General features: G+C 39.7%; 1 protein-coding gene across 32 annotated transcripts in view; it reads left to right on the forward strand.

Moving 5' to 3' along the window:
• Positions 1-22,572, forward strand: part of EMSY (EMSY transcriptional repressor, BRCA2 interacting) — a 107,630-nt gene that overhangs the window by 44,183 nt on the left and 40,875 nt on the right. For all 32 annotated transcript variants that reach the window (XM_063671239.1, XM_063671229.1, XM_063671232.1 and 29 more), the window contains one exon: positions 8,025-8,279. In XM_063671239.1, the coding sequence (XP_063527309.1) occupies positions 8,025-8,279 (255 nt within the window). The remainder of the gene's footprint in view (positions 1-8,024; positions 8,280-22,572) is intronic.

Consider the following 22,572-nt stretch of genomic DNA (forward strand, 5'->3'; position numbering starts at 1 on the left):
CTCAAAAACAAAAACAAAGTTTAATAAAGTTATTGTTACAGAGCCCATGGATTATTTATGCTTTTTGTTTGTTTGTTTTTTATTTTTTAGCTGGATCTGGAGATTCTTATATGGATTGTTAATATCCAAACTTACTTGCAAAATACGATGTGATTGAATGAATATCTTTACATAAATCTGCATTGATCGAGTGATTGGTTTTTCACAATAAAATTTATTATCTCACAAAACCAGAAGTCCAGAAGGGAGCCTCAGGTTAGGCATTAGCTCATTTGAGCCATCAAGGAATTTCTTTTCACCTTTCTCTTTGCTTTTCTTGGTATATTGGCTTTTTTCTTGGGTAATTCTCATGCTGGGCAAGTTGAGTACATTTCAGGTTCTACATCTAGTTGTGACAATGTCAGGGAAAAAAGAGATAATCCCCTTCTGTGGGTCTGTCTTAGGAAAGAAAAAATCTTTACTAGAAGTCTTCCATGAGATTCTCCTTATATTATGCTGGCCACAACTGTGTCATATGTCCTACCTAAACTAGTTCTTTCCAAAAGTAATGGGGCCACCATGACTGGCTTAGATCAATTAGGAATTGCCTGTATGGCTGTCTTAGGGGCCAGCCCTCTGAAAGTACATGCCAATGCCTTGTGGATTCTTTGGGAAAGAAAACAGGTTCTATTAGAAAAGAGGAGGGCAGAGGAGAAAGGAAATTAGACAGGCAACCAAGAGTGTATGCTGCATTCGATTATTTAATCAATGGTTTTAGAACAATTGACTTTTCATTTGGTTCTGTGCATGTCCATGTTACTTGATCGATGGACTTGATCAGATTCTTGTTTTCACTTTTTTTTTTTTGGTCTACTTGTTATGTCAGTTACTGAAAGGGAAGTGTAAAAATCTCTAGCTATATTTGTGGCTTTGTACATTTCTCCCTTTAATTCTGTCAGTTTTTATACACACATGCTTAGGATTATTGTGTCTTCCTGATGGATTAACCCCCTTTTCATTATGAACCATTCCTTTTTATCTCTGGTAACCCTTGATGTTATCACCAGTGTTTCCACGTCCGCCTTTTCTGATGTTAATATAGCCACTCCAACTTTCTTAGGATTACTGTTTGCTTGATGTATCTTTTTTTTTTTTTTTTTTTTTTTGAGATGGAGTCTTGCTCTGTCGCCCAGGCTGGAGTACAGTGGCGTGATTTTGGCTCACTGCAACCTCCGCCTCCTAGGTTCCAGCGATTCTCCTGCCTCAGCCTCCTGAGTAGCTGGGATTATGGGCGTGCACCACCATGCCTGACTAATTTTTGTATTTTTAGTAGAGTCAGTGTTTCACCATGTTGGCCAGGCTGGTCTCGAACTCCTGACCTCTGGTGATCCATCCACCTCGGCCTCCCAAAGTGCTGGGATTAAAGGCACAAGCCACCGTGCCCGGCCTACTTGATGTATCTTTTTTTCATTATTGTATTCTTAACCCATCTGTGCCTTTGTATTTAAAATATATCTCTTATGAACATTGTATAGTTAGGTCTTTTTTTCCAGTCTGATAATCTCTGACCTTTAATTGGAAGGTGTAGTCCATTTACATTTAATATTAATTATCAGTAGGATTGAGTTTAAGTCTGTCATCTTGACAATTGTTTTTATTTGTCTCATATGTTCCTTGTTCCTTTTCATCTCTTTTCCAGTCTTCTTTTAGATTTATTGATTTTTTTTTTTAAGGATTCCATTTTATTTCCTCTACTCGGTAGCTACACTTAAAAAAAAAAATAGTTGCTCTAGAGTAGGGTTCTCAGCCTCCACATTGTTGACATTCTTGACCAGATAATTTTTTTGTTCTTGAGGTTGACCTGTGCATTATAAACCTGACTACCCACTAGGTGCCAGTAGCATATGCCCCCCCACCCCTGTTATGAAAATAAAAAATGTCTGCAGTGATTGTCAGATATCCTGTGGGATGAGGAGAGGCAGAAAAATTACTATTGGTTGAGAATCCAGCTTTAGAGCTTACAGTATGCATTTTCAATTTATAACAGTCTACCTTGAAATAATATACTATTTCATGTATTGTGTTAGAATCTTAAAAGAGTACTTCTATTTCCTTTCTCCCTTCCTTGTGCTATGGTTGTCATACACTTTAATTCTATATGTATTTATAAACTTCACACTGCCTTGTTAATCTTTTTGCTTCAAACTGGTGATTTTCTTTTAAAGAAATTACAAAAGAGGGGAAAACATGTCTTTTTGGTTTACCAGGTTTATCTTATGCTTTTCCTATTCCAGCCTTGGAATCAGTCATTTTTTCAAGAAGTCTTGGTTTCTTATAGTAGAAAGTAATAATTAGAAGCTAAGATCTGGGTGCTGGATATGCTCATTCCTGGGGGGGTGTGTGTGTGTGTGTGTGTGTGTGTGTAAACACATGTACATCTGTATTTTCATATATTAAAAGCTGAGTTCATAGTGATACATCCAATTTCAATCAAACATCGCATGTTAACTTGTTTCCTCTCTCTCTTTGATAGTGAAAAACCTAACTTCTGTTATCTCAAATATACTTATATATCAGTTTCCTGATATGTAACCAATCTCATGTCATTGCTGTTGTTACCTCCTCCCCTATGCAGATGCTGTCCTCATTCCTCTCAGGCTCTGACATCTGCATACTCTTACCTCAGCCCAGCTGAGTTCTTCTTCTTCTTTTTTCTTTTTTTTTTTAAGAGATGGGGGTGTTACTCTGGCACCTAAGCTGGAGTATAGTGGCATGATCATGGCTCACTGCAGTCTCTAACTCCTATGCTCAAGGGATCCTCCCACCTCAGCCTCGTGAGTAGCTGGGACTACAGGTGCATGCTGCCATGCCTGGTTTTTTTTGTTTGTTTTTTTGTAGAGACAGGGTCTTGCTGTGTTGACCAGGGTGCTCTTGAACTCCTGACCTCAAGTGGTCCTCCTGCCTAGCCTCCCAAAGTGCTGAGATTATAGGCATGAGCCACCGTGTCCAGCCCCGCCTGAGTTCTGACACCTTCCCTCAGCTACCCCTTTGCATGGATGCCTATCTCAACCTGGTCAGCTCTGACAGACATGCCAGGTGGCCCTCCTAGGCAGAAGCCCTCACCCAGTTTGGACTCTGTACTCACCTTAGCCACCCTTTCCTATGGATACCCTGCTGAAGCTTTGAGATCCTGTGCTAGGTAGCTCACACTCATGGAAGCCCACTTTATCCCACTTAGGTTCTAACTTTACATGCTGGGTTATCCCATGAACTCTTCTCAGTGTGGATGCTCTCCTCCTCCTACTCTGGCTCCCATGGTAAGCCAGTCTCCAGAGTGAACTCTGACACCTCATGCTAGACTACTCTTCTGCTTAGCTGCCTAGCTGTCCATCCTGCTTTATACCACCAGATGGCTTTAGTATGGAATTGTTTGGGTAGCTAAGGGGGATGGAAGAGGAAGAAGACCTTGTAGTTGTTAAAACGAAACATTTATTAGTTTGTAATGATAGACTTGTGTGATCATTTGATTGCCTTCTCTGACCTTTCTGAAGGTAGGGACTGTTCCATGGATACAAAATAGTTTCCCCAGGATCTAGCATGAAGTATGTACTCAAGTTTTTATTGAATAAATAAATATTCAGAAAGATTAAGTACTTTAATTAGGTCATACAGCTATTATGTTTTGTTTTTTTTGTTTTTTTTTTTTTTTTTTGAGACGGAGGCTCGCTATCGCCCAGGCTGGAGTGCAGTGGCGCGATCTCAGCTCACTGCAGGCTCCGCCCCCTGGGGTTCACGCCATTCTCCTGCCTCAGCCTCCTGAGTAGCTGGGACTACAGGCGCCCGCCACCTCGCCAGGCTAATTTTTTGTATTTTTAGTAGAGACGGGGTTTCACCGTGTTAGCCAGGATGGTCTCGATCTCCTGACCTCGTGATCCGCCCGCCTCGGCCTCCCAAAGTGCTGGGATTACAGGCGTGAGCCACCGCGCCCAGCCAGCTATTATGTTTTAATGTGTTGAAGACATGGATTTAAATACACTTCTGGCTGGGTGCAGTGGCTCACGCCTATAATCCCAGCACTTTGGGAGGCCAAGGCCAGCGGATCACTTGAGGTCAGGAGTTTGAGAGCAGCCTGGCCAACATGGTGAAACCTCTACTCTACTAAAAATACAAAAATTAGCCATGCATGGTGGTGCGTGCCTGTAATCCCAGCTGATCAGGAGTCTGAGGCAGGAGAATCGCTTGAACCGGGAGGCAGAGGTTGCAGTGAGTTGAGGTCACGCCACTGGCACTCCAGCCTGGCCACAGAGTGAGACTCCATCTCATAAATAAATAAATAAATACAATTCTCTGATTACAAAAATAAATACAAGCATCCTGAATGCTTTCACATCAGATACTTTTCCTGTACAAAAGTATATGGAAATCACAGTGATGGCAGCGGTGGCCCATCTGGTAGCTGCTGCAGAGATGCTGCAGTGGGGGAGGTGTCGCCAGGGCTGCCCATTCCACAGAGCCCGCAGGGAGCCAGGAACAGATAGGAACCCTACTCTCTTCTGAGTTGGCAGGGCAGGAGCCCCGCCCTCCTGGGTGCAGCTCCAGTGGGTGCAGTGGACTCCAGGTGAAATCCTCAGACTTAGAACCCAAGTGGGATAAAGTGGGTTTCCATGAGTGTGAGCTACCTAGCACACACTCAGGTGGAGTGAGAAGTTAACAGGGCTTTTTCTGGCCCGCCCGTGGCCGCGCATGAACCAGTCAGCATGCACTTCCTCCTTGCTGAGCCCATGAAAACCCTGGACTTAGCCAGACTCCAAGAGACTGGGGAAAACCTGCCTGTGGAAAGGAGCTACCTGCTGTGGGTCACCTCCCCACGCAGACCTGGGCATCCCTGTGCTCTCAGGGGCCAGGGAAGCCTCCCCTTCCCTTGCAGTCTCCGAAGTGCCTGCTCCTGCTGCTGCCTGGCCTCTCCCCGCTCCTGCTGTCTGCTCCGGTTTCAGAGCAAAGTTGAGGCCTAGCCTGGGTGCTGTTGCCACCCAGCTGGGTGCACACCACTTGGGGTGGCACACCACTTGGGGTGGCACTGACGTGCCAGCCCCCTGCCGCTTGAACCCCCAGACTTTGGGTGCCAATGAGCACGGGAAGGAGGCCAAAGGGGGTCGAGGGTGGGTTGATGCGGGCCTGCAGGCGCCCCTTCCCTGAACAGCCTGGGCTCTGTGATTGATGGCAGCAGGAGGCAGACAGGCTCGTGAGTGGAAAGGGGCGGGTCCCGGTGAGGTCCCACCCTCAAACCAGGGATGGCCTGAAGCATGGGGTCTGGGCTGTCAGTTCCAGGTGGAGTCGAGACTGGAGTGAGAAGTTACAGGGCTTTTTCCGGTCCGTTGGCCGCCCATGGACCAATTAGCATGCACTTTCTCCCTTCTGAACCCATGAAAACCCCTGAGACAGCCAGACTCCAACAGACGTGGGGAAGACCTGCCTGTGGAAAGGAGCTACCCACTGTGGGTCTTCTCTCCGCTGAAAGCTGAACACTCGTTCAGGAGACCTTCTTGTAGAAAGGAGCTACTCGCTTTGGATCTCCTGAGAGCTGTTCTGTTGCTCAGCGAAGCTCCTCTCCGCCTTGCTTACCATCCAGTTGTCCGAGTACTTCATTCTTCCTGGATGCCAGACAAGAACTGGGACCTGCCAAATGCCGGGACTGAAAGAGCTGTAACACAAACAGGGCTGAAACATGTTCCCCTGCTCCCCATGTTACCAGTGACAGGAGAGAAGAGCTGCAGTCCTTGGGGGAGCCCAGACCTATGGGCTCCCCAAGCCTGGGCTCTGACACCCTCTTTGGGACTCTGTGATTCTGGTGTCTCCAAGCTTTCAGGCGCCACTGTGTTCTCGTTCAGATGCGGATGCCCGCAGCAGAAGCTGTGTGCGGTACATCTGGTCCGGTCCAGCCGCAGCCTCGCATGGAGCTGGCATCTCTGCCAGTACCTGGAGCTGCCCGCCCCACTGCAGCAGCTGGCATCTGCGCCTGGCTCACTGTTGACAGGTGTGGGATCCGGGCCGGTAGCACGAGCCAAGCACCGCCTGCAGGGACAAGTGGACAGAATTAGCCCAGTGGGCAAGCAATACTCAGGTAGAAGGTGCCACCGGCCACAGACGTTTCTGGCTGGCAAAGTGACACCCCAGAGATCCCATGACAATAGTTTAGTTAGGGAGTTACCCATGTACATGATTATCTTCATTTAATATAAGACCATACATTATGAGTGCCATATAAAGTTTAATGCTTTAGGTAGTAGAAAAATATCTTTCACTTGGATAACTTTATACTCATTGAGTCATAAAATGTTGGTACTGAAAGAGGCTCCAGAGATAGTCTAGTTCAGCACAACCAAGCAATACAGAACATACATGTTACTAGTATTCAGGAAGGAGTGGGGAACTATGTAAATAATGGAAGTAAGCCTTCCAGGTGATTCTGATTACCTTGCCTGCCTGCCTGCCTGCCTGCCTTCCTTTCCTTTCCCTTCCCTTCCCTTTCCTTCCTTCCTTCCTTCCTTCCTTCCTTCCTTCCTTTCTTCCTTCCTTCCTTTCCTTCCTTTCCTTTTCTTCTGTCACCCAGGCTGGAGTGCAGTAATGCCATCTCGGTTCACTGCAACTTCTGCCTCCCAGGTTCAAGTGATTCTCCTGCCTCACCTTCCCGAGTAGCTGGGATTACAGGTGCGTGCCACAGTGCCCAGCTAATTTTTGTATTTTTAGTAGAGATGGGGTTTCACTATGTTGGCCAGGCTGGTCTTAAACTCCTGACTTCAGGTGATACGCCTGCTTCAGCCTCCCAAAGTGTTGGGATTACAGGCGTGAGCCACTGCGCCCAGCCTTCTTGTCTCAAAGTGTCCCTCAGTCTGTGATTGATCTTGATCTGCACAACAGCTCTTAGAGACACAGGGCAAGGAAAAATTCAACAAATGAGGATGCTGAGGTCTAGAGAGTCATAGCAACTTCTCAAGTTTTATCCTCCATCTTTATCATTCTTTAGAGACATTTTACTTAAGAACGTGATATTATTTAAAACCTTTTCTGTAATACAGTGTATTTGTCATGGTGGGGATGTGGTAGAGAAAGGTGTGAAAAAACATCCTAAGTACTTGAGAATTAGGCTATTAGTTTCTTTTTATTGTTTCAGCAGTGCTTAAAAAGTTAATATGATGAGTTATATTCCAGGTCCTCTCAGTTAGGAATATTAACTTATTGATGGATAATAGTCCTTTGAGATAGTTGATGAATTCAGAAAAATTACAGATGAAAAACCTGCGAGAGGGAAGAATATCTGAAACTCATACATCTTTAGTGAAAGTTACTAGTACTCCTTACCTATGTGTGCTTGCTAATATTAGAATCCCACTGAAAAGAACCTCATATAATCAGAATCTTTTTGCTGTGGATATGTTGAGTATGCCCATTTACAACTTTTCATGTGATTATTTAATGATTCAGAGTTCTTAGGAAATGACTTTTTCTGTTTTTATTGAAATTTTTTTTTCCTCTTCACCATTCTCAGAGAAAAGGGAATTATCTTGTTCAAAAGATGAATGTGAGTTATTTCATGGATACTATGTTTAAACTGGCTGATTAGAACCTGAAAAATAATAATTGAAAAATATATAACATATAAATAAGATTCAAAAATTAATAAAATTGCTTTGTTCTTATATTATTCACATTGAGAACCTACATTTTCTAATAGAAAATCTATTAAGAGACAGGTCTGGGAACATCCTGTCTGATAATTTGTTTCTTTCATTCTCACTCTTCACCAAGGGAAAATCAGTTCATTTTTAAAATCTGAGAACAATGGTTACCTCCCTTGAAGAGTTTGAGGACTAGATATCAAATATATAAGATGCCACACATTTTATATGACACTTACTAGGTGCTCAATAAATTGTACTTTTTGTTGATTTCCCTATTCTTTAAACTATTATCTACTATAATAACCAGAAGTAACTTTAATTTTGCTTTCCTATCAAATTCTCTTTTCCCTTACTCCTTTTCTACAGGTGTATCTACATCAGCAATCAAAATGGCATCAACCAGACTTCCTTCCCCCAAAAGCTTAGTGAGTGCCCCAACTCAGATTCTTGCACAGTTCCCTAAACAACATCAACAGTCTCCTAAGCAGCAGTTATATCAAGTGCAACAGCAGACACAGCAACAAGTGGCCCAGCCTTCTCCAGTATCTCATCAGCAACAGCCTCAGCAGTCTCCTTTGCCACCTGGTATTAAACCTACCATCCAAATCAAACAGGAGTCAGGTAACTGGAAAATGTTTATAGATATGGTAATTCTTTATTCACCAGTTTTTTTAGTCTTCCAGTCCATGAACACGGTATGTCTCTTCATTTATTTAGGTCTTTGACTTTTTCATCAATGTTTTACTGCTTTCAGCATATAGATTCTGTATATGTTTTGTTAGATTTGTACCTAAGCATTTCATTTTCTTGTCGTGATTATAATTGGTATTATGATTTTAATTTCAATGTCTACATGTTTTTTGTTAGTATATAAAAATAGTGTTGATCTTGTATCCTTTGACCTTGCTGAACTCACTTGTTCTCAGAGTATTTACATAGATTCCTTGGGGTTTTCTGTGTATGCAACTATGTCATCTATAAATAGGGACAGTTTTGTTTCTTCCTTTCCAATCAATTGCTGTTTATTTCTTTTTCTTGTTTTATTTTATTGTCAAGAACTTCCAGTACTATGCTGAATGAATAAGAGTGAGGAAAGTGGACATCCTTGCTTTGTTCCTAATCTTAAGGAGAAAACATTCAGTTTTTCACCATTAAGTACGATACCAGCTGTAGGCTTTTTATAGATGCTCTTTATCAGGTTGACGGAGTGCACTTCTGCTACTAGTTTTTGGGGAGTTTTTATCATGAATGAGTGTTGGATTTTGTCAAGTGCTTTTTCTGTTCAATTAAGTTTTTTGTTGTTTAGTTTATTGATATGCCGGATTATACTGATTGATTTTCTGTTAAACCAGCCTTGCATATTGGAAATAAATCCCACTTGGTCATGATATATAATTTTTTAAAATACATTGCTGGATTCAATTTGTCTGTCTATTCATGAGACATTTTGGTCTGTAGTATTCTTATTTTATACTGCCTTTGTCTGATTTTGGTCAGGATAATACTGGCCTCACAAAATGAGTTTGGAAGTATTTATTTCCTTTCTATTTTTTGGAAAAGACTGTGTAAGATTGATGTTAATTCTTTAAATGTTCAGTAGAATTCTCCAATGAAGCCATCTGGGCCCGGAGAGGTCTGTTTTTAGAAGCTTTTAATTGATGAATTCCATTTCTTTATTAGTTATGGGACTTTTCAGATTATCTGTTTCATCTTGGTTTTGGTAGTTTGTGGTTTTGAGGAATTGATCCATTTCTTCTAAGTTGTCAAATTTTTGAGTGTAAATTTGCTTGTAGTAGTTCCTTACTATTCTTTTAATGGCTATAGGATCGATATTAATGTCCTGTTTCATTTCTGATATTGGTGGTTTGTATCTTCTCTTTCTTTGTCAGATTTGCTATTTATTGCATTTAAAAATTTATTGAATTTTTTAAGAACTAGATTTTTGTTTCATTGATTTTTCCTTTGCTTTTCTGTTTTTAATTTTATTATCTTTATTATTTCTGTCCTGCTTTCTTTAGGTTTATTTTGCTCTTCTAATTTCTTGAGGTGGGAACTTAGATTATTGATTCAAGACATGCTCTCTTTTCTAATTACTTAACATTTAGTTCCATCTATGTAAAGACATTTGTCACAAATTTCTCTCGGCACTGTGTTAGCTGCCTTCCACATATTTTAATATGTTCTGTTTTCATTTGTATTCAATTTTTTGTGTAAGACTTCTTTGACCCATGGATTATTTAGAATTGTGTTGCTTAATTTCTAATGGAGATTTTTCTGGGTTGGTTTGTTTGTTTTGCTATTGATTTCCAGTTTGATTTCATTATGGTCTGAGAACACACTCTGTATCATTTCAATTCTTTTACGTTTATTGAGGTTTGTTTTTTCACCCACAATATGTTCTACTTTGGTGGGTGGTCCATGGTGCTTGTAAAGTATCTATGCTGCTGATGTTGGGTGGAGTATTCTATATGTGTATATCAACTAGATTCTGTTGGTTGATTATGTTGTTCAGTTCTCCTATATCTATGCTGAATTTTCTGCATAGTAGTTCTATCAGTTGATGGGAGTGGGGTAATAAAGTCCCCAACTAATTGTTGGATTCTAGTACTGCAAAAACAGCTCTCTCAGTTTTTGCTACATGTATTATATTTTGATATATCTATTGTTTGATGCATACATATTTAGAAACATTATGTCTTCCTGGTATATTGATCCTGTCTCATTATGTAGCGTTCCTTTTTTTCTGCAATTAATTCTCTATTTTTTTTAAATATAAAGGCTGATTTTTAAAAATTTCCATTCTTAAAATTTAATTCCAATTTAACTTGTAAAGTCTGCCATATAAATTAATGATGATAACTAGCCTGCATTAGTATATTTAGTGCATGTAATAGAGAACTATATTGACTGGAGGGGAGTGAGTTCTATTGCTTTGTAAAGTATACTTTATCTGTAATTAATATAGCCACTCCTATTTTCTTTTTATTATGTTCACATAGTGTATTTTTTTCTCATCCTGTTACTTTCAACCTACTTATATTGTTGTATTTGCAGTGAGTTTCTTATAAACAGCATACAGTGTAGTTATATATTTTTATATCAACTTTGCCAATAACTTTTTTTTTTGAGACGGAGTCTCGCTTTGTCACCCAGGCTGGAGTGCAGTGGCACAATCTCAGCTCACTGCAACCTCCGCCTCCTGGGTTTAAGCGAGTCTCCTGCCTCAGTCTCTCAGGTAGCTGGGATTACAGGTGCACACTACCATGCCCAGGTAACTTTTGTATTTTTAGTAGAGACAGGGTTTCACCATGCTGGCCAGGCTGGTCTCGAATGCTGATCTCAAGTGATCTGCCCACCTCAGCCTTCCAAAGTGCTAGGATTACAGGTGTGAGCCACTGCATCTGGCCAACCAATCTTATAACTTTTTTTTTTTTTTTTTTGAGACGGAGGCTTGCTGTGTTGCCCAGGCTGGAGTGCAGGGGTGCTATCTTGGCTCACTGCAAGCTCCACCTCCTGCCTGGGTTCATACCATTCTCCTGCCTCAGTCTCCCAAGTAGGTGGAACTACAGGCGCCCGCCACCACACCCGGCTAATTTTTTGTATTTTTAGTAGAGACAGGGTTTCACTGTGTTATCCAGGATGGTCTCAATCTCCTGACCTCATGATCCGCCCGCCTCCGCCTCCCAAAGTGCTGGGATTACAGGCGTGAGCCACTGCGCCCGGCCCCAATCTTTAACTTTTAAATGATATATTTAGATCATTTACATTTAAGGTAATTGTTGATATGGTAGTGGTTACATGCGCCATTTTATTTTGTTTGTTTCTTTCGTTTCTTGTTTCTTTTTTCTTGCCTGTTTGTAGTTTACTTGAAGAATTTTTAGGGTTTCATCTTGACTTATATATATATTATTTTAAAGTATATTGTTTTGTTCTGTTTTCTTAGCGTTTGCTTATGGTATTACAATATACATGTGTTGGCCATGTGAGGCCAGGAGTTTGAGACCAGCCTGGGCAATATAACAAGACCTCTACCCTTTTGTAGAGACCATTTTTTGGTCTCTACAAAATATTTAAAAATTAGCTAGGAATGGTGGCATGTGCCTGTAGTCCTAGGTACTTGGGAGGAAGCAGGAGGATTGCTTGAGCCCAGAAGTTTGTGGTTGCAGTGAGCTATGATTACACCACTGCACTCCAGCGTGGGCTACAGAGTGAGAGCCTATCTCAAAAAAAAAAACCAAACCCAAAACAATAAAAAAAAATACTTGTGTCGCCTATCACATTTGACCTTTTCACTGCAAATTACTGTATATTTGAAATAATTTTATCTTTCTAGTAAAAAAGGGAGATTTCACCATATCTAATGTTACTTAATATAATACTTACTGTTACTTAATGTTAATATAATACTTAATGTTACTGGCTCAGAGACTTTGCCAAAGGATAGAAATAATTCATAAAACAGATAGCTCCTAATCTCTTCCCAAAGGAACTAACTCCATTTATACCAGAGCATGGAGAAGTTCAAGACTAGGGGCATTCTCAAGAACAGTGAAGGAAGTGGTGAAAGGCAACCAGAAGGAGATTCATGGGTGCAATGAACATATAGTCTAGACTGCAGACAGTTTATAGGGAAGAAGCAGATAATATAAAAGCTGGGAAGAGCCTTCATGAGGTTAGAAGAAATATCAAAAATGAACCCCAGAAACTATTCCTTCAAAGGAGCCAAAATTCGGATTACAGAGTAATGTATGCTCCAAAGCTTTCCTGAAAACAACAGAGCAATCAGCCAGCAGTTAATAGAGTTTAACAGCTGGGCGTGGTCAAGGAAAGAACAGAAAAAAGCCAGACTAATACCACTGTCATCCCAAAGTGACTGTAAGTATACCCAGAGCCGTGCCTCCATGAGGAGTAATATCAGATGCTTAGATGAAGGAGCACGGGCTGGAGAGGGAATAAAAAGACTTCACTAAAATAACTGATCCCATCACTAAAGAAATAACTATGCAAATAACAATAACAAATCCCTGGTGAGGGGAGACCAGTACCCAGGTACTGCATGGTCATCCCTCAGTATCCATGGAAGATTGCTTCCAGGACCCTGTTGATATTCAAATCTGTGGATGTTCCAGTCCTTTATAAAAAATGGTGTAGTATTTGTGAAACCTATGCACACACTCCTGTATACTTTAAATCATCTCTAGATTACCTATAATACCTAATACAATGTAAATGCTATGTAGCTGTTATACTGTATTGTTTCTGTATTTGTATTATTTTTTACTGTTGTATTATTATTTTTGTTGTCTTTTTCCTAAATATTTTTGATCCATGGTTGCTTGAATCTGAAGATGTAGAAGTTACAGATACAGAGGGCTGTATGTATATTATCTAAAATGTCCAATTTCTAACAAAGACATAAGGAGGTAGGTAAAGAAACGGGAAAATATTACCCATACATTAGAAAAACAAACAAACAACAGAAACTATAAGAGCAACCAGATGTCAGACTTAACTGAAAAGTACTTTGAAGTAGCCATTACAAATATGTTCACAGAACTAAAGAAAAACATGATTATAGAAGTAAAAGAGGCTATGAGGACAATATTACATCAAATAAAGATCAATAAAGAGATAGAAATTAGTTTTTAAAAAGAGCCAAACAGAAAATCTGGAGGTTAAAAGTAAAGTCACTGAACTAAAAAATGCATGAGAGGGGTTCACATGTAGATCTGAACTGGCAGAAGAAAGAATTTGCAAATCTGAAAAACGATCAATAGAGGTTATGTGAGCTAAAGAACAAAGAGAAGAAACAATGAAGAAAAATTAACAGAGCTTCAGAGAAATGTGGGACATTAAATACACCAACATACATATAATGGAGGTACGAGAGTTGGGAAGAGAGAAAAGAAAAATATTCAAAGAAATAATCGCTGAAAACTTTCCAAATTTATTGAAAAGCAGTAACATATATGTTTAAGAAGCTCAACAAATTACAAATAAGATAAACACAAAGATCATAAACAGACACATCTCAGTAAAAATGCTGAAATTCAAAGACAAAAAGAAAATCTTGAATATAGCAAGAGAAAACAACATATCACTTACAAGGAAATTGCAATAAAGTTATGTAAGAACTGACTTCCCAGTGGAAACAATGAAGCCAGCAGACAGTTGGATAACACATTTGAAATGCAAAAAAAAAAAAACAAAAAAAACAAAAAATAAAAAACCCACCAACGAAGAATCCTATATCCAGCAAAGCTAGCTTTCAAAAATGAAGAAAGACTTTACCAAATAAACAAAATCTGCAAGAATGTGTTGCTAGCAGACCCACCTTACAAGAGACACTAAAAGAAGTTCTATGAATAGAAAGAATAAGGAAAAAGACAGTGATGTCTGCTCTTGACACTTCTATTCAATATTATACCAGAGGCTCAAGTCAGAGAAAATGGGCAAAAAAAAAGCATCCAGATTGAAACAGAAGAAACTCTACCCCATTTACAGATGACATGATCCTTTATATTATTTTTAAAAAAAAAGCATCCAGATTGAAACAGAAGAAACTCTACCCCAATTTGCAGATGACATGATCCTTTATATTATTAAAAAAAAACAAAAACAAAAAACTAAGGAATCCACTAAAAGATATTAGAACTAATAAATGAGACATGTGTTTGGAAAGGTTGCAGGATACAAAGTCAACCCACAAAAATCTATAAATTAGCAATATACAATCTAAAAAGTGAAATTAACAATTCCATTTATAATAGCACCAAAAGAACAAAATAGGAATAAATTTAACAAAAGAAATACAAAATGTATACTCTGAAAACTGCAAAACATTGAAAGAAATTAAAGATCTAAATAAATAGGAAAGCATACCATGCCCACAGATCAGAAGATTTAACATTGTTAAGATGACAGTGCTCCTTAAATTAATCTATAGATTCAATGCAACCTATATCAGAATCTCAGCTGACTTCTTCGTAGAAATTGACAAGCTAACTCCAAAATTCATATGGAATTTGATAGCCATATGGATAACCAATATGGATAGCCAAAACAATCTTTAAAAAAAAGAAGTAAAAATCACAGGCGGGAGCCCCAGCATGGTGGCTCCTGCCTGTAATTCCAGCACTTTGTGAGGCTGAGGAAGGTGGACCACCTGAGGTCAGGAGTTCGAGACCAGACTGGCCAACATGGTGAAACCCTGTCTCTACTAAAAATACAAAAATTAACTGGCCATGGTGGTACGTGGCTGTAATCCCAGCTACTCGCGAGGCTGAGGCAGGAGAATCACTTGTACCTGAGAGGCGGAGGTTGCAGTGAGCTGAGATTACACCACTGCACTCTAGCCTGGGTGACAGAGCAAGACTCGGTCTCAAAAAAAAAAAAAAAAGAAGAGGGAGAAAGAGAAGGAGAGGACTCAAATGCTTCCTGATTTCAAAATTTACTACAAACCAATGGTAATCAAAACAGTATGGTACTGGCATAAGACATATAGATCAATGGAACAGAATTGAAAGTCCAGAAATAAAACCATACAACTATGGTCAACTGCTTTTTGACAGAGATGCCAAGATCATTCAATGGGGGAGAAATAGTCTTTTTAACAAATTCTGTTGGGACAAATGAATAGATATGTGCAGAGGAATGAAGTGAGACCCTTACATCACACCGTATACAAAATTAACTCAAATGAATCAAACATTTACACTTAGAGGTAAAACTGTCAAACTCTTAGAAAAAAACTTAGGGTAAATCTCTAACATACTGGATTTGGCAAAGGATTCTTGGATATAATAATAAAAGCATGAGCAACAAAAAGAAAATAGAAAAGTTAGATATCAAAAACTGCCGTATTTATTTTATTTATTTGAGACGGAGTCTTGCTCTGTCACCCAGGCTAGAGTGTAGTGGTGCGGTCTTGGCTCACTGCAACTTATGCCTCCTGGGTTCAAGCAATTCTCCTGCTTCAGCCTCCCGAGTAGCTGGGATTACAGGCACGCACCATCATGCCCAGCTAATTTTTTTTTTTTTTTTTGTAGAGATGGGTTTTCACCATGTTGGCCAAGCTGGTCTCAAACTCCTGACTTCAAGTGATCCACCTACCTTGGCCTCCCAAAGTGCTGGGATTACAGGCGGAAGCCACTGCGCCCAGCTAACTGCTGTGTTTTAAAAGATACCATCAAGAAAGTAAAAAGACAATTCAGAGAATGGGAAATAATACTTGCAAATTACATATCCGAAGCAACTGTACCATTTTACATTCCCACCAGCAGATATAAACTGTACCATTTTACATTCCCACCACCAGAAATAAAACCATACATGTACGTGTAAAATGGTACAGATATATAAGAGCTTATATATACATATAAAAAATATATATATATATAAACTCTTATAACTCAATGGTAAATAGACATATAACCCAATTTTAAAATGGGTAAAAGATCCGAATAGCCATTTCTTCAGGGAAAATATATAAAAGATACAATAAGCACATGAAAACATGCTAAACATCATTAGTTATCAGGTAAGTACACATGAGAACCACAGAGAAATATACTTTACACAAAGCAGACTGCCTAGAATCAATGTAAGAGAATAACAAGTGTTGGCATGGATGTAGAGAAACAGGAACGCTCATACACTGCTGGTGGGAATGTAAAATGGTACCGTTGCTTTGGAAAACACGTCAGTTTATCAAACAATTAAATTAAACAAAGAATTAACATATGATCCTGAGATTCCACTCCTAGGTATATACACAAGAGAACTGATACCAAAAAACTTGCATACAAATATTTTCAGCAGCATTATTCGTAATAGCCAATAGGTGAAACAATCCAAATTCATATCAATGGACAAACAGATAAACAAAATGTGAATTTTAATTGTCATTAATAAAAGGAATGAAGTACTAATACATGCTACAAGATGGAGGAACCTCAAAAAGATTACATTAAGTTCAAGAAGCCAGTTACAGAAGACCACGTATTATATGATTTATTTCATATCGAAGTCCAAAGTACAGAAATCTACAGACAGAAAATAATTAGTGGTTACTTGGGGCTGGGGGTAGGAAACTGAATGAATGGGTGCAAGGAGTAGTAGATCATATTATGGGGTTTCCTTTTGAAGTGCAGTGTTCTAAAATCATTTGTTATGATGGCTGAACATATCTGTGAATATATTAAATAACATTACATTGTACATTTTAAATGTGTTCATTGAATGCTTAGTCAATTATATTTCGATAAAGCTCTTTAAGAAAAAAAATTCAGCCAGGAGCGGTGGTTCACGCCTGTAATCCCAGCACTTTGGGAGGCCGAGGCGGGCGGATCATGAGAACAGGAGATCGAGACCATAGTGGCTAACACGGTGAAACCCCGTCTCTCCTAAAAATACAAAAAATTAGCTGGGTGTGGTGGCAGGCGCCTGTAGTCCCAGCTACTCGGGAGGCTGAGGCAGGAGAATGGCGTGAATCTGGGAGGCGGAGCTTGCAGTGAGCCAAGATTACACCACTGCACTCCAGCCTGGGCAACAGAGCGAGACTCTGTCTCAAAAAAAAAAAAAGAAAAAAAACAAAAAAAGAAAAAAAAATTCCAGGCCGAGCACAGTGGCTTACACCTATAATCCCAACACTTTGGTAGGCCAAGGCGGGAGAATCACTTGAGGCCAGGTGTTCGACACCAGTCTGGGCAACATGGCAAGACCCCAATTCTATAAAAAATTTTTTTAAAATTAGCCAGGTATGGTGGCATATGCTTGTAGTCTCAGCTGAGGCTAAGGCGGCAGAATTGCCTGGTGTATTTAAGCCTGGGCAACAGAGCGAGACCTTGTCTCTAAATAAATAAATAAAATTTAAATATAAAAAATATTCCAGGGCATTAAAAAAAAAAAACTTCCAAAATTCTTTCTTGGAAATACACATAATGCTCAAAGAAAAACCTGGCAAACACTGCACACAAAAAAGAAAATTACAGACTCAAATCACATTTGGTTATCAATATATTGTATTGTCTAACCTCATACCAGTTTAAATTCCAAAAGACTTAAATACAAAAATTATAAACTGTGATGGAAAATCTGAGCATTAAAGACCACACTGATAAATTCAACTACATATAAACAAATAGTGTTTTGCACAGAAAACCCCATAAAGTCAAAAGACAAACTGGAAAAAATCTGCAAATTATGAAATGCACAGAATGCCAATTATCCTGACAGTGTAACAATTCCCAGAAATTGATCCAATAGGAAAGTGGAAAATGGATACAGATAGCACACAAAAAGTGAATTACAAAGGGCACTAAAACATATAGTTTCTCAAACTCACTCTCAATAAGAGAAATGAAAAATGAAAAAAATACTGAGATAACATCCACCCGCCCCTATCACATTGGCAAAAATCCAACTGCTTGAAAATATACTGGTGGGAAGGGGGTACTGTGAGGAAACTGGGACTCATGTACATTACTGGTAGGAAAATAAATCGAAAATCCTGATAAGATGAAAACCTGGCAGTATTTGTCAAAACTGACATAGCAGTCATACTTCTGGAAATTTATCCTACAGATACACATACAAAATGACACTATATAGGCTTATTCACTGCGTTTTGTTTGAATTTTAAAAAAAGAAAGACTGGAAACAACCTTACAGGGGATTCATTACATAAATTACGATTCTGGCATACTTATAGAATTTACAGGTTCAGTTCCAGACCACTGAAATAAAGTGAATATCACAACAGAGGAAGTCACACCAAAGTTTTGGTTTCCCAGTGCATATAAAAGTTATGTTTATATTATACTGCTGTCTATTATGTGTGTAATTGTATTATGTCTAAAAAAATGTACATACCCTAATTTAAAATACTTCATTGCTAAAAAATGCTAATGATCATCTGAGCCTTCAGAGAGGTGTAATCTTTTTGCTGGTGGAGGGTCTTGTCTCAATGTTGATGGCTGTTGACTGGTCAGGTTGGTGGATACTGAAGGTTGGGGTGGTTACAGCATTTTCTTAAAGTAAGACAACAGTGAAGTTGGCTGCATGGATTGATTTTTCCTTCTGTAAAAGATTTCTTTGTAGCATGGAATGCTGTTTTACAACATTTTACCCACAGTAGAACTTCTTTGAAAATGGAAGTCAATCTTTTAAACTTGCCATTGCGTTATCAACTAAGTTTATATAATACTCTAAATTGTTTGTTGTTATTTCAACAACATCCACAGGACAGGGCACTATTACTTCATTAGAAGATTCCATCTCAAGAAACCATATTCGTTGCTCATCCATGAGAAGCAACTCCTCATCTAGTCAAGTTTTATCATAAGATAGTTATTTCTCTCACTGAAGACCTGAACCACTCAAAGTCATCCATAGAGGTTGGAATCCACTTCTTCCAAGCTCCTATTAATGTTGATATTTTGACCTCCTCCCATGAATCAGAAATGTTCTGAATGCATCTAGAACAGTGAATCTTTTCCAGAAGATTGACTTTGCCCAAATCCATTAGAGAAATCATTATGGCAGCTGTAGCCTTACAAAATGCATTTTTTTTCTTTTTTTTTTTTTTGAGACATAGTCTGTCAGCCAGGCTGGAATGCAGTGACACAATCATAGTTCAGTGCAGCCTCAACCTCCTGGCTCAAGCAGTCCTCCCACCTCAGCCTCCCAAGTAGCTGAGACTACAGGCATGAGCCACAGCATGCCTGGCTAATTTTTTTAAAAAATTTTTTTGTAGAGACAGGGTCTCACCGTGTTGCCCAGACTGGTCTCAAACTCCTGGGCTCAAACAATCCACCTGCCACAGCCTCCGAAATTGCTGGGACTGCAGGCATGAGCCACCACACCCAGCCTAAAATTTATTTCTTAATAAGACCTGAAAGTTGAAATTATTCCTTGTTTCATGGGCTGCACAATGGATGTTATGTTAGCAGGCATGAAAACAATATTAATCTTGTACTTCTCCATCAGAGCTCTTGGGTGACTGACTGGGTGCATTGTCAGTGGGTAGTAATATTTTGAAAGGAGTCTTTTTTTTTTTTTTTTTATGAGCAGTAGGTCTCAATAGTGGGCTTAAAACATTCAGTAAACCATGCTGTGAACAGATGTGGTGTCATCCAGGCTTTGTTGTTTCATTTATAGAGCACAGGCAGAGTAGATTTAGCATCCTTTTTAAGGACCCTAGCATTTTGCGAATGGTAAATGAACATCAGCTTCAACTTAAACTCAGCAACTGCATTAGTCCCTAACAAGAGAGTCAGTCTGTTCTTTGAAGCTTTGAAGCCAGGCATTGACTTCTTTATCTATGAAAGTCCTAGATGGCATCTTCTTCCAATAAAAGGCTATTTTGTCTACATTGAACATCTGGTGTTTAGTGTAGCCACCTTCATCAATGATCTTAGGTAGATCTACTGGATAACTTGCTGCAGCTTCTCCATCAGCACTTGCTGTTTTGTTTTGCACTTTCACATTCTGTAGATAGTTTCTTTCCTTAAACCTCATGAACCAACCTCTGCTAGCTTCCAACTTTTCTTCTGCAGATTCCTCACTCTCCTGGCCTTCATAGAAATGAAGTTTATTAACTGGCCTAATTTCAATATCGTTATGTCTTTGGAAACAAGCAGGCCCAAGGAGAGGGAGAGAGATGGGGGAATGTCCAGTTCGTGAAGCAGTCAGAGCACACACATTTATTGATTAAGTACATCGTCTTACACGAGCATGGTTTGTGGTGGCCCAAAACAATTATAATAGTAACATCAAAGATCACTGATCACTGATTAAAGTAACAGATATAATAATTAAAAAAAACTTTGAGTTATTGTGAGAATCATCAAAATGTGACACAGACATAATGTGAGCGCACACTGTTGGAAAAATGGTGCCTACAGACTTACTCGACATGGGGTTGCCACAAACCTTCAATTTGTAAAAAACACTTTGGGAGGCCAAGGAGTGCAGATCACTGGAGGTCAGGAGTTCGAGACCAGCCTGGCCAACATGATGAAACCCTGTCTCTACTAAAAATACAAAAATAAACCAGGTGTGTTGGTGGGTGCCTATAATCCCAGCTACTCGGGAGGCTGAGGCAGGGAGAATTGCTTGAACCCAGGAAGTGGAGGTTGCAGTGAACCAAGATTGCGCCACTGCACTCCAGCCTGGGTAACAGAGTGAGACTCCGTCTCAAAAAAACAAAAAACAAAAACAAACAGACAAACAAAAAAAAAACCACTAGTACTGAGAAGCACAATAAAGCAAAGTGTAATAAAACAAGGTATACCTATATCACTGTAGAATGAAGAATCAGTTTAATTTTATGTACTGACTATATTAAAAAGATCTCTAAGATACATTGTTAAAGGTGGGGGGAAAAGCAAGGTGCATGTGTTATGTTTTACAAGTGTGTAAAGAGGGGAGGTATAAGAATCCATGTTTAAATTTTCTTGTATTTGTGGAGACTCTAACGATATATAAGAAACTAAGCTTTTGTTAATGGCAAGGGAGAACTAGACAGAGGACAAGGAAAGAGGACAAGTTATTCACTCTAACTTTTTATACTGGTCAGTTTTTAATGAATGCTTTCTCCATTCAAAAAAATAAAACATAGACCAGGTGCAGTGGCTCATGCCTATAATCTCAGTGCTTTGGGGTGCTGAGATGGGAGAATTGCTTTAGCTCAGGAGTTCAAGGATACAGTCATCATGCCACTGCACTTCAGCCTGAGTGACAGAGCAAGACGCTGTCTCTAATAAAATTAATAAACTGGCTGGGTTTGGTGGCTTATGCCTGTAATCCCAGATCTTTGGGAGGCCAAGGCAGGGGGACTGCTTGAAGCCAGGGTTCAATATCACCCTGGACTATAAAGCAAGACCCTATCTCTACAAAAATAGTAAAATTAGCTGAGTGTGGTGGCGTATGCTTGTATTCCCAGCTACTCTGAAGGTTGGGGCAAGAGGATTGCTTGAGCCTAGGAGTTCAAGGCTGCAGTGAGCCATGATCACACCATTGTACTCTACCCTGGGTGACACAGCAAGACCTTGCCTAAAATTAATTAATATAGTATAATGTAATAATTGATTCACAAATAAAAATGCCATTGATACAGACCTTAGAAACTGGAACCTTGCAGAAATAGGAAGTATCTAGGGTGGGATAAGTGACAGACTTCTCTGACAGACCCCTGCTTTAGGCACTGAATGCTCACAGAGTCGGGGTAAGGGGTTGGGGAGCAGCCTGAGGTCCTCACAGCTTGCCTCGCTTGGTGGTAGAGTCACTGCCTCACAAGCCAGGGCAAGGGCTATCAGTACTTCAGTATACTCAGTGGTACTGTGCCCAAGGTAGAGCTTTGTCCACAAACTGGGGGCTGGGCAGAATAAGAGAGCTCTCACATCCATACTGCTCTTGCCCAGAACTTAGCCTTAGCGGTAGGTAGCTGAGGGCAGGATGATATAATCTGAAGTCTGGTTTCTCCTGAGAAGAAAACCTTTCAACTGGGAGCTGGCAGAGAAGGAATCCCGAGTTCTTCTTCACTGCAGCCATCTGGAATGGAATGTCCCCCTTGCTGAGCTAGTAGTGGGGAAGGAGGAAATGCTCTTGGTTTAAATACCACAGATCTTGCCTTTCTCAATGAATTTTTTGAGATTTTCTTGAGTAGATGTTTTTTCATTTACTATTTGCCCTTGGCACCATTTCCGGAGCCTTTCAATGGTGGTCGTTTTATAATTTTTATCAGTTTCATTGGGTTAGGGGGCCAGCAGAGCTCATGCTGCCGTGCCAGATATCAATATTTGGAATGGCTTTAAGTACATTGGAATTACTTTCTTTTTAAGGGACTGTAGAATTCTCCGATGCAACTATCTGAGCCTGCTACTTTTTGGCAAAGGGGTACAGCTCCTGAAAT

The sequence above is a fragment of the Pongo pygmaeus genome, chromosome 9 (assembly GCF_028885625.2).
Source record: "Pongo pygmaeus isolate AG05252 chromosome 9, NHGRI_mPonPyg2-v2.0_pri, whole genome shotgun sequence".
NCBI lineage: Eukaryota > Metazoa > Chordata > Mammalia > Primates > Hominidae > Pongo > Pongo pygmaeus.